General features: G+C 45.5%; 1 protein-coding gene across 1 annotated transcript in view; it reads left to right on the top strand.

Annotated features, from left to right (window-relative positions):
- MERTK (MER proto-oncogene, tyrosine kinase) overlaps nucleotides 1-11,602 on the top strand; it is a 104,119-nt gene extending 92,517 nt beyond the window's left edge. Inside the window, exons 16-19 of the mRNA XM_012742808.3 lie at nucleotides 1,450-1,559; nucleotides 3,078-3,237; nucleotides 3,924-4,060; nucleotides 9,941-11,602. Coding sequence (XP_012598262.2) covers nucleotides 1,450-1,559; nucleotides 3,078-3,237; nucleotides 3,924-4,060; nucleotides 9,941-10,454 — 921 coding nt within the window. The 3' untranslated portion in view covers nucleotides 10,455-11,602. The remainder of the gene's footprint in view (nucleotides 1-1,449; nucleotides 1,560-3,077; nucleotides 3,238-3,923; nucleotides 4,061-9,940) is intronic.
- The last annotated feature ends 1,664 nt before the right edge of the window (nucleotides 11,603-13,266 follow it).

Here is a 13,266-nt window from a genome sequence, read left to right as displayed (position 1 = left end):
GAATAATATCAGGATTTGATATTTCTTAGGAACCAAATCCTTTCTTGGAAATTAGCATCCAGAAAATGAAATGCCCCAAATATATAGAACAGAGGCATAAAACTTTCATGTCTTATATATATATTTTACATTTTTTGACAACTCCATTAATTAAAGGCAAGGATAATTAAAGCATTTTATTTATATATGCAGTATGTAATTGGCATGTGTCTTGGTTGGAAAATATAAATCACTAAAAATGCCGTGTCTTCATGAGTATCATTTTGGAAAACTCATATTCCATAGAGAACAAGCCATGACAAATCCAGTGCCTTAGGGAGAGTATATCATGAATGGACTCATTCATTAGTGCAGGAACTTGTGGTAAACTCTTTTCTTTAGGGCCATGATTGTGTTAAAACATTTAATTACTACATGAAAGTTTCATCAGTGATAATCCTCATAACTGATTCTAACAGTAGTAAGTTTTCTAATATAGCAGTCTAGTTTGATTTTTAAAACACTAGACTTGGCCGGGCATGATGGCTCATGCCTGTAATCCCAGCACTTTGGGAGGCTGAGATGGGGAGAATTACTTGAGGTCAGGAGTTCGAGACCAGAATGGGTAACAAAGCAAGACCCCCATCTCTACAAAAAATTTTAAAAATAGGCTGGGAATGGTGGCACGCACCTGTGGTCCCAGCTACGTGGGAGTCTGAGGTGGGAGGATCGCTCGAGCCCAGGAGTTTGTGGCTGCAGTGAGTAAGCTGTGATCACACCACTGCACTCCAGCCTGGGTGACAGAGCAAGACCCTGTCTCTTAAAAAACAAAACAAAACAGCCCACTAGATTTGAAACTTACAGGAGGGCCCTAGAGGAACAAAATGAAAATTCTTGAATATGTGCCTGTGACACTTTGGTCCTGTGATAAGGGGGCAAAATCTATCCTAATTTCTGATTAGAAGAAAAAAGTATCTTACAAAACATTTCAAAGTAAAATGATAGCAGATGTGGGTGCCTAATTGGAAACAGCTCCTCCTAAGTGGGCTTTTTGCCTCCCGGATATTAGAACTCTCCTCTACATACCCACCCCTCACCCCTGCTGAAGCCAGACATTGCGTCCCTTCCCCTCCTCTGCACGGCATGGGGGCCCTGTCCCACGCGGAAGGATACTAAGGATTGCATTTGACCTCATAACTTGTGCAAAGAAACAGAATGTTATTCACTGTAGATATGTGTAAAGATGGGGAGAAGAGAATGTGATACTTGCCAAGAAGTCTTAGGGCTTTTATTTTTTTCATTCCTTTTTGAAAACCTTATTTGTGATCTTAGTGACATGGAAGTGAAAGATTTTGTTTCCTTGTTTCACCACCCACCTTAATAAAAACACTATTTACCGCCTCAGATGGAAACAGCTTGCCAAGTTTTCCCTTTTAAGAGAGTCTTTCTTCTTGTTTCCTCTTCCCCTAGCATATTCCTCTGCAGACACTACTGAAGTTCATGGTGGATATCGCCCTGGGAATGGAGTATCTCAGCAACAGGAACTTTCTTCATCGAGATTTAGCTGCTCGAAACTGCATGTAAGAGTCCTGGGCCATCCTGGAAGGGGTTGGACCTCACAGTATTTGATGTTTGCAGCGGTGGGGGGTGGCCTGTTGCTGTTGAGATACGGAAGGAAGCTAAGTTTGGGAGGGGACGGTATGGCTTGCTCTGAAAATGGGATTATAACTGGGTATTTGCTTGGGATTTAAATACCTCTGCCTCTGAGACTCTGGTTGGCCTCCAAAGCTTTCTCCTGTGACTACTCTTTTATTTTCACTCCCTCACTCAGGTAGCACTGCTAGGTGTGACCTTTGATACTCCCTCACTGCCAGCAGCTAGCTTTGGACCCAGAGTTATGTGTAAGTCAGCTAATCATGAAGACAGTTATAAAAATTGTAAAGTTTTGACCCTAAGTGTTCCTAACGCTTCCTGGAGAAGGAGTTCTGTGCTTTGAATATGTGGAAGCTTTCCTTTTACAACAGACAATGGCTTATTGTCTGAACTTTGGACTTAAGTTCAACCCATTTCTTCAAACTGCTTCAACAGAGCCATTATCTGCTGTAAATCGTCAAAAACAGTAATGATTTCTTCATTTTAAGTTTGAAGAGGGAGTGGTCCTTAAATCTGTTGCTGTCATTTGCTCTTCTAGGTCAGAGGTGTGACAATAGGGCCTCCACCCTCATGCGCCTCCCAGCCAGCCCTGCCCCCAGCCCCTACCCGTTTCACAAACCTCATTTTTACAAACCCCAAAATGGGTTTAGATTTTGTTATTGCTTTTATTGAAATAATTTTTCTACCATGGAGGTAGAAAAATTTCAGTTTCCTTCATGTTTTTCCCACCAGGTAGGGTGAACAGCTTTCTGGTTTGCCCTGGACTGAGGGGATTCCCAGGACATGAGACTTCTGATTTTGAAAGTCAGTGTCAGGCAAACAGAGACGAGTTAGTTGCCTACCCCAGACCACACTATATCTCTTCCTTCTCTTTCTCTTTTTTCCTCTTCCTCCTCCTTCTTGTCTAGGGGCTGTTTTAATAATGAGCTATAAATGCAATTATATCTCTTTAATTTCCTAATTAATTCCTCAAGCACCCACCTGGTCATCTTGGCAAGTAGTCCAGTGTCTCTGTCTTAGAGCATTACTTCCCCCCCTGCCCCACACTCTAGGGAGCCTTGCTTAGTCCACAAGGCAGTTGTAGTTTCCAGACCTTAGGCAGGAAGCTCATACGGCGCTAGGTCAGTCCGGCAGAGGGCCTGGTTTTGAGCTGCTGCTCCTTCTCCTCCACATCTCTGTTCCCTCCAGGTGTCTCCATCCACTGTGCACAGGAGCCCTTGCTGGTCCAGATCCCCACACAGACCAGAGTGATGCAGGACTACAGCTCTTCTGGCTTCCCCTCACTTGCCCTGCCATTGGTCCCCAAGCAGGACCCTCCCAGGCTGATAGAGTCTCTCTCTTCCTTTGGTCGCTTTCCATAAATGTTTTCAGCTGCATCTGTTGCAGACCAGTGATTTAAGGCTTTGCCTCTGAGGTTGCTGAGGACATGAACTTGCTCTCTACAGGTTGCGAGATGACATGACTGTCTGTGTTGCGGACTTTGGCCTCTCCAAGAAGATTTACAGCGGCGATTACTACCGCCAAGGCCGCATCGCTAAGATGCCTGTAAAATGGATTGCCATAGAGAGTCTTGCAGACCGAGTCTACACAAGTAAAAGTGACGTGGTATGTACACAGCCTTGATTCAGGGCCCCACATTGCAAAGATGAGGACACACTAAAAGCAATAACTTAAGCTGGTATTGCAAGACATTATCCTTTGATAAACTGAGAATTGGGAGCATGCTCAGCCTTCACTTTTACGAAAGTATCTCTTGCTAGATACTTTAATGCAGGTGGAAAAGTAGATTCTGGGGAAGCATCCTAACATTCAGAAGAGCTGTGTGTTGCACAGGCCCTTCATTTATTCCCATTTTTCTTTGCAATCAAAGGATGACTCATTGCCCACAACTATGATATTTCAGAGTCATTAAATTAGATGAGTTCATCCAGTGGCTCTTTGGAACCAAGATGCTATATGAAAGGCACTGTGGAATTATACCCTTGACCCAAGAGTAGGAGAAGGGAACACCTCACAGTCATGGTGGAGCAGAGCATTAAGCAGAGGCCTGGTGTGTGACGAAGCTATTTCTGCCTTTGCCAAATTTCCCGGAACAACTTTCATAAAATTGGGGAACAGTGACACTCCAACCCACATTATTGCCGTGTTGGGAGAGCAGCGCGTCTCATACATAATTGCCGGCTTTGTGTACGATCATCAGGGCTTTAAGGAAATGACCTTTCCCTATGAAAAAGTCCATTCAGCCTTTGTGGAAAGACTTGCATCCTAATTTGTTGTTGCTTTGTTCTCAGTGGGCATTTGGCGTGACCATGTGGGAAATCGCCACGCGGGGAATGACTCCCTATCCCGGGGTGCAGAACCATGAGATGTATGACTATCTTCTCCACGGCCACAGGCTGAAGCAGCCCGAGGACTGCCTGGATGAGCTGTGAGTGAACTTCTCTGTGTCCCTGGGCTCTGCATGGGGCAGCCACTTGGCTCTGCAGACACCTGGGGAAATGCACCTATGTGTGTAGGGGGGAGGTGCTGTTAGCCAGGTGGGCATGTGCAGAGGGTGGCACCTGCTGACACTGCAGGCCAGGAGCCATTCCTGGTGTGGGAGATGGCATGTGGCATCTCCAGTGAGCCCCCCAAGTGAGCCTCAGCCTCGAAGGGCGGGCACTGTGAAGTCAAGGTGATGGCACGTGTCCAAATACTCCTTCCATACCTCTAGGAAATATATCCACAGATAACCAGGTTTGCTTTATAGTGCTTGAGGTACTTGAATGGCTCCCCACCCTCTTTCAGACCAGTTATCCTTCTCTTTCTACAGTATGTACCATTTCAAACACACCACTCACAGTAATACCCTTCATCAGGAAATTTAGGAATCTAAGCCAGTCGCTTTGAGGTCAGGCTGGTCATCAGAACTGCTTGGGGGATGTTCTAGCAGTGTGATTCCTGAGCCCTGTGCCTGGAGGTAATGATGCATTTGGTAAAAAGTGTGCCCAGAAATGTGTGTTTTAAAACGCTCTCTGGGAATCCGTGTGCTCGGCCAGGAGTGAAAACCCCCAGCTGAACGCACGCAGGACCACAGTGCACATCCCTTCCCGACAGCCCCCGCTGTCCTCAGGCAGCATGGGCCTTGGAGCGCGCAGGCCAGGCTCTGCCTCCTAACCAGCCCTGTATGTAGTGGCCGTGGCAGTTGACTTGCCCTCTGTGTGCCTCATGTTGTCAGCCACAAAAAGAGTATCACCATACATCCCTCGGGGAGATATAGTGAGGATTAAATAAGAAAGTGCCCGGAAGGCTCAGCCGGTATGAGTCGCACAGAGTAAATGCCCAATTATTAATGGCATCACTATGAACTGATCGCCCCCAGGCAGCTTGCTGGCGTTAATTTCTTATGGTGCTGCCTGTAGCTTGGTGACTTGAACCTTCCTGAAGGCGAGTCTCCTCTCACCATTGTGTGGAAGGGCCATGGGCTGGGAGTTAGTAAGAACGTAGTTACAGCAGTTAGTAAGAACGTTTCAGCGCCGTGGGCCTGTGCTGGCTGTTATGGAGTGCCATGCCCGGGCGCCGGTGCAGGTGAGCACAGTGGGCAGCCCCCCTACACACACACATGCACACACACACACACACATGCCTACACATGCACACACATACATGCACACACGCGCACACACTCTGGCCCCGCTGCTTCACATGGGAGAGTGAGCTGGGTCAGTTTGCCCGAGGGCCTCCCATGTCCCTTCAAAGCAAAACAGAAGGGAACTGTTTTAATCAGAGCCCTGCCCTGCTTGGTGGTGGTGGTGGTGGTTATCGTGGCTGTAGCTGTATAACATTAAGAACACAAACAAACACTGTAAGTCATTTTAAAACATCATGGAATGGTAATTAAATTAGTTCTAGGGTTTCACGGTAGTTTCAAAAAGGGCCATGTTAATGAAATGCTTGTTTCTGAACATGAGGAAACATTTCAGTCAAACAATATTGACTGGAAAGAGTTTTGTTGCAGTTTCTTAGCTTTCCCTGTGCACCAAAAAACATTCATATTTGCAGTGATTATCTTGAATCTTAACCAGGTTGAAGCTGTGTCACATTGTGGTTTTAGAGCCAATATGAGAGAATGCTGAGTCGGTTCTCTGGGAGACTCTTTAGGAGAAGGATCAGCAGAGTCAGCACGCGCCGCGTGGCTGGGGAAGTCGCGGGCAGACCCCCTGCCCCCACCGCCCGAGAGCTCCCTGCACAGCCCCCGCTCCGGCCTCAGGGCCCTCGCCAGCCAGGCTTCCTTCCCCGTCTGCTCTCACATCTGGATGCCTACGAACGACATCCCCAAAGAAGACTTTTAGAGACAGGGTCTCAATTTATTGCCCAGGCTAGAGTGAGTGCTGTGGCATCAGCCTAGCTCACAGCAACCTCAAACTCCTGGGCTCAAGCAATCCTTCTGCCTCAGCCTCCCGAGTAGCTGGGACTACAGGCATGTGCCACCATGCTGGCTAATTTTTTCTCTATATATTAGTTGGCCAATTAATTTCTTTCCATGTTTAGTAGAGACGGGGGTCTCGCTCTTGCTCAGGCTGGTTTCGAACTCCTGACCTCGAGCAATCCACCCGCCTCGGCCTCCCAGAGTGCTAGGGTTATAGACGTGAGCCACTGCGCCTGGCCTCTGTGTTTCCTTTTAAAAATGAAATGAATCCTTCTGAGCGGCTTCTGTCTAAACATAGTTGAGACGAGTTAACTCCTGTGCTTGGTTGCCTCTCGGTTTTTGAAAAGTCAGCTCTGAAGTACGACGATGCGGATCACAGAGTGCCCTTTGTGCCCACGCTCCCTGAGGGTCACCTCTCCCCACTGCATCGGCCCCTGGATGGCCAGGCTGCGGGCCCCTGTCCTCACCACCCAAGAGGCCTCTGTCTGTGATGTCCCTCTCAATGTACATGGGACGTGTCCCCACTGTGCCCGTCACAGCCTCCCCGCTGCCCCAGGCTCCTAATACATCCTTTGGGTGACGGCCAGAGTGACCTTTCTAGAATTATAACCCTGAAATGGAATGCTTCTGAAAGTGATCTTCCTGTGGTTTGTCATTGCCCATGGGGTGAGACCCAAATTTGTCTGGATCGGACCCATGTCAGGCAGGGCTGCTCAGTGGTTATGAACCTGATCTGTGGGGCCAGACACTCCTGGATTTGGGTTGCAGCTCTACCCTCAACCTGGGGCCAAGCATCACCCTCTCAGGTTCCTCACCTGTAAAACGGGTTTAATGGTACCTGTGTAATGGGTGGCTGTGCTGACTGACCAAGCCGATGTCTATGAAGTGTTTAGCACAATGGTGCAAACAGTAAACATGAGGAAAGGTCAGAGGTCGTTATTTTTAGCTAAGGAGGTAGAGGTCACAGATGAGAGCAGGGGCCCCGTGTCGGGGACTGAGTACTGCCGTTGGCTGTTGGCATGACCTCAGGCAACCCCGCTTCTCTCCAGGCCTCAGCTGCCCTGTCCAGAGCAGGGCTGCTTCTTCCTTCATGGGGCAGCAGCAAGGAGCAAATGGTCAGAGCACCTGGGTTTACCCACAGCCGCCACTCACTGGTAATGTTCTCGCTGCGTCAGTGGCCTTAAACCTGTGCCCACTCAGATTCCGGGGCTCCTCTCTGGGGTTCACCTTTCCCCTGTCACAGCATTGCCCTTGTTCTTCTTATTCCTGACCACCCCAACAATGACCTTGAGCTCCCATTCATCTTGGCCTCCAGGGCCCTGCCTCTTTCCTACTACTCGTGTGCCCCGAGGACTCTAGCTCACACCTGCCTTTCCCCTCTTAAAGTGTACTTCCTCCACTCATTGACTGCCTCCTCCACTTCCACTTGAGGCATCCCAGGCCCAGAGAAGGAGCAAGGTAGGAGTCACAGGGTTTAAGTGGCAGAGCTAGGGGTAGACGCTGGCTAATATGGTGGAGACACAAGCACGCCTAACGAGAGGCGGGCGCCATTGCCCTGAGCAGACCGGCAGCACTGTACTCAGCCATGCTCAGAGCCAGGAACAAAGGAGGTGCTTAAAGACTATGGGTTAAGTCACACATGTATAAATTTTGTAAATTTATATGATTGCATTTTTTAAAATTCTGGTAAAATATACATTATATACAACATATATAACATATACTGTTGTATAACCATCATCCATCTCTAGAACTCTTTTCATCTTACAAAACTGAAATCTCTCCCTATTAAACTACTCCACATTCTCCCCTATTCCCAGCTCGTGGCAGCCTATATAATTATGTCTTTTATAAAATCTCAACAGAAAAACAAAAATGACCATTTACAAAGACAATCACCAAACTTATTTTTCTTTCCATAAAATTTCAATCACTAAACATCACTGCCCTTCCATTAATATTTACCAGGTGCTTCTTGTTAATCTTCTTGGTCCACTACTGTGAAATTGCCCATTTGTGGGAGTAGGTTAGATAGTACACTTGCTCACCATGCTTTAAAAGTCATATTTATATTTTTTATATTTCATAAAGTATTGACTACAAAAAAGAAGTTTCAAAGTGATATTGCTACTATTCTAGTTGAAGAACAAGATAGATTACTTAAACACTTTCTCCTAAGACATGGAATAAATGAAAGTAAATTAAGTAGCACAGCCCCTTGAGGAAGTAATGAAAAGAAGATTATGTCGCTAAGGAAAGAATGTCTCAAAGCTCATCTCAGAGTGCAAACAATCAAGGCTCTGTGGAAAACAGGGAATCATGCAAATTGATTTGTGCCATGAAAGCCTCAAAAATAGAAACAAAAATTGTTTGCCAAGTTGAAGCGACCATCTAATGAAGGTAAGACAGGGAAACTAGAAAGAACTCCTAAGCCTGGGATGAGAATTAGGGTTGTGAGACTCGAAAAGTGTTGGTAAAGGCTGGAAAAGTAGACAAGTGAAAAGGTATTATTATACGTCTACAAGAGTGAGATTCATATGTTGTCTGTGAAATACTACATTAGTAGAATTAGCCAAAGGATCTGTAGGATATGACTAAATATAAACATGGGAATTGCATATTTCTGTTCATAAGATACCAGTGTGCCAGATGATTACTGCATGTGCCAGATGATTTAAATTTGGGGTGTTTTCTTATCCAGTGACATGAGTATCAATTTCTCAAAACAGGAAAAGATCAAAACAAAATGCTTGCCAGGCCTGGTGGCACATGCTTGTAATCCCAGCTACTCAGGAGGCTAAGGTGGTAGGATTGCTTGGGCCCAGGGGCTCAAGACCAGCCTGGGCAAAATAGCATGACCCCTATCTTATAAAATATATATCTCTGAAAGCCAGTTAGTATGCCTGGCCCTAAAAGGTCAAACCTAGCCATCAGACATAGAAATTGTTTTTTAAAAAAGTGAAATGATGGTATAACTTACTGTTCCTTTCAACCTAGTGATTCTTGAATGTCATCTCTCTGTTTCATTGTGCTCCTTTAAATGTCACTCGATCAAGATTTGTAATTACCTTGGACGCTGGGAATGGAGAAACCATTCAGAAGAGAGAATTGTCCCCTATAGAACACCGCAGATGGGGTCACGAGGTGCACTTGGATGTAGACTTGTCCAGTCTGAATCTGATTTCTCTATTGCCTGCATGGCCATGGCACCTTCTGTAACCTCCCTGAACCCACTCACCATCATTACAAAGTGACAGTGACAGGGCTGTGGAGAAGACTAGACGGAGTGATACTCACCACACGCTGCCCCTCACCCCTGCTCCTGCCCTCCTTAGCCCCAGCCCCAGGACTCCCACCTAATTCAGCTCTCCTGGTAACAGCCCAGCTTGACAGCATGGGGCAGAGGTCAGCAAACCTTCTCTGCAAAGTGTCAAGTAATAAATATTTCAGGCTTTGCAAGCCTTTGAAGCAGCTGTTCAACTCTGCCATCGTAGCAAAAGCCGTCACAGACAACACGAAAACAAACAGGCAAAGCTCTGTTCCAGTAAAATTTACAAACCAGACAGCGAGCCAGTTGTGTCCTGTGGGCCATAATTTGCCAACTGCTGTATAAAGAAAAAGACCATGCATACTCCTTATTTGCAGTGTTAGATATAATTGCCAAACAGGTCCTCTACTCCAGAAAACAGAATCACTTTCTTGTCAAATACCCATGGAACATTTACAAAAGTTTTATAAATATTAAGCCACCTAAAAAGAAATCTCAACAAGTTTCATGAAGAGTAGAACAAATGCTGATTAAAATGTGATAAAAAGTAAAGATTAGATGAAAAGGGGTGGACTGTACTAAGGGATCCGTGTGCTGTGCCAGGAGATAATTCACTTCCTTTGCACTTTCAGGTATGAAATAATGTACTCTTGCTGGAGAGCTGACCCCCTGGACCGACCTACCTTTTCAGTGTTGAGGCTGCAGCTAGAAAAGCTCTTGGAGAGTTTGCCTGATGTTCAGGACAAAGCAGATATCATTTACATCAACACGCCGCTGCTGGAGAGCTCAGAGGGCCTGGCCGAGGGCTCTGTGCTCCCTCCGCTGGACATGAACATTGACCCCGACTCTATAATCACCTCCTGCACTCCCAGCGCTGCTATCAGCGTGGTCACAGCAGAGGTTCATGAGAACAGACCTCACGAAGGAAGGTACATCCTGAACGGGGGCAGTGAGGAATGGGAAGAGCTGGCTTCTGCCGCCTCTGCTGCAGTCACGGGTGAAAAGAACGGTGTTTTCCCGGAGGACAGACTTGTAAGGAATGGGGTCTCCTGGTCCCTCTCTAGCACCCTGCCCTTGGGGAGCCCATTGTCAGACGAACTTTTGTTTGCCGACGACTCCTCAGAAGGCTCAGAAGTCCTGATGTGAGGAGAGCTGGGAGGAGGCATTCCAGAATCAAGTCCATCCTTCTGCTTTAGGAGAATCCAATTAGGCCTGATGTTTTTGGTATTTGTTTTTCTTACCAAGTAACCTCCATGGCCCCAAAGCACCAGATGAATGTTGTCGGGTAAGTCGTCATTAAAAATACATAATATATATTTATTTAAAGAGAAGAAACATATATGTATATGGTGGAAAGAGATGAGGATATTATATTTTAATAAAAGATGACTTATTTCACTGATCTTGCAGATCTTAAAATCTAAGCTTCAGCTGTTCTTTGATACTAACATTTGTGCAGAGTCAGTTATTTTTTAAGTTTCTTTTAAGTCTTTTCATGACTGTTAAATGTAAAATATTTGTAAAATGAAATGCCCTATTTGACTTGGCTCCTGGTCTTCATGTATTTGATAAGAATGAGTCACTTAATATTTAAAGTTTTAAAACTGATTAATTTTCTGATGTGACTTCCTAATAAAATACGAATGAAGAAGGACGTGTTGAACTTACTTGAGACCTGGAAAGACAGCAGTCGCTGGCAGCGTCAGTGCCTTTGCATAGGAATTCTCCTAACACCCAGTCCTCAGTGCAATTGCTCTCGCCATTCTTGGCATTATTTTTTAGAGAGATAGAAAAACCACTCCAGGAGTCCACAGATGGGCAACAAGAAATCTTAAAGGACTGAAAAATACGAAGCAAGTAGGAATATGTAAGCTGTAAAGGAGAGTGTGGCAGGTGAAGCCCTTCTCTGTTGGGAGGTGTGACTCACAGGTGGTAGGCATGGGCAGGGGGCAGGCCACCACGGGCTGTGGGGCCGTGTGCACGTCCAGGCTTGGCCACTTTGTAACAGCTGTCGTTTGTTGAGCAGTTGTTATGTTTCAAGAACTTTATGTAAACTGTCTTATTTGATCTGTATGTCATTATATTAATGCCACGGGTACCAGCACCATTGTCACATGTGGGCAAGGAAACTGAGGCTTTGAGAGACTGAATAACCTGGTTATGGCCCACATCTAGAGAGTGGGGCAGCTGGAATTTAGAATGTCTGATTCTGGCTGGCTGTAAGCATGTGATTTAGGGGTCTACTCCAGAACCTCTCGACATTTTAATTTTTATGTAATAAACATTTAACACTTGCTATGTTCTAGGCATGGTACTCATTTAATCCTTATAACCACCCTTCCGGTAGGTACTACCATTATCTCCACTTCACACATGGGCAAAGAAAGGCAGGAAGAGGCTAACTTACTCTGCTAGTAAGGGCAGGAGGCTGACGTAGTCAGTTGAATTATTGATCCCTCAGCCCATGGGGCAGCTGGCCACTGGCATCCGCAGGCCCACCAACTGCCCACTGCTGAGCAGCCTCACCCAGGCCTCTTGCAGCCTTCAAGGATCAGCGTCTACACAGGATCCAAGAGTCTTGGTCACAGCTGCCAGCCCAGGCACCTGATCTCTAGGGTGAACCGGCTCCTCTATTACTGTGAAATGTTTCACATTAAAAAAGTTCTGAGGGTTTGAAAGGACTCTGCATTGTTACATGAAATGCCAGCATTACATCTTATTAATGAAGGAAAAAAAGGCTATAGATTCTACAAAGATCATTTATTTATACTGCTGAAAATGTTTGAATAGTCATTAAAAATCAATAAAAATATTACCACCTACTTGTGCAAAGTTTCTTGTGGATGCTGACTTTCAAGAATTTGCAGAATTCCTCATTAAGGTCTTGATCAGGCATTGACAGGGACTAATTCAAATGGAAAAGAAAAAAAGCCCCAATATTGCTGAGTGTGATGACTCATGCCTGGAATCCCAGCACTTTGAGAAACTAAGGCTGTAGGATCACTTGAGGCCAGGAGTTTGAGACTAGCCTGCGCAATATATAGCAAGACCTTATCTCTACAAAAAATAAAGAAAATTAGCTGAGTGTGGTGGTACACGCCTATAGTTTCTACTACTCCAGAGGCCCAGGTGGGTGGATTGCTTGAGCCCAGGAGTATGAGGTTGCTGTGAGCTGTGATCATGCCACTGCATCCCAGCCTGGGCAACAGAAGGAGACCCCATGTCAACAACAACAACAGCAACACCAATATAGGGAGGTATGTTCATATTTGTGAGCTAAATAAGCAACTATAAAAATTGAAAAAACTATTATTTGGAAGTTTCATATAAACTTAGCATTAAATATCTAAACTAATATGCTTTGTATTTTATATTTCTAATGCTAATTATATAATGAATAGTTCAAATGCCCCACAGCCCCCCAAATCCTGTCCAGTGTACTTAATATTTTCCATGTGGCCTGAGAAAGACTTGGGGAGCCTGGGCCAGTTCTGCCGAAGTAGAGTGTAGAGAACTGAGCAATCTGTGGCTTCTGGCTTTTCTTGAGACATCAACAAACATAGCAGAGAAATTCATTTCATCCAGCACACAGTGATGCATCAGGGTGTTGGTTAAAAGCGATATGATAGGAGAGAATGAAGGTGGGCTACTACCATTGCTCAGCACATTTAAATCTCCTCGCTGAGAATTTTGGAACTGTAGTGTTCTTAGCCACATTTTAATGTTTGGAAATGTGGAAAAAATCCAATCATTGGCGAATTCTTTTACTATCTTCTGGGCATAAACCAAAAATAGCCTTTTAAATTGCCTTTTGCATAAACTCAAAAAGTGGTCGCAGGCAGGGAATGTGGGGACATGAGGTGGGTTAGGCAAAAAGTGGGAGAAAGGACACGAGTCTAGTCATTGTCTTCAGCCAAGTTGGGACAAGGGATCAGGAGGTCAAAAGGACAAAGAAACA

This window comes from Microcebus murinus, chromosome 3 (assembly GCF_040939455.1).
Source record: "Microcebus murinus isolate Inina chromosome 3, M.murinus_Inina_mat1.0, whole genome shotgun sequence".
Taxonomy (NCBI): domain Eukaryota; kingdom Metazoa; phylum Chordata; class Mammalia; order Primates; family Cheirogaleidae; genus Microcebus; species Microcebus murinus.
This window is presented reverse-complemented; position numbering and strand designations above follow the sequence as displayed.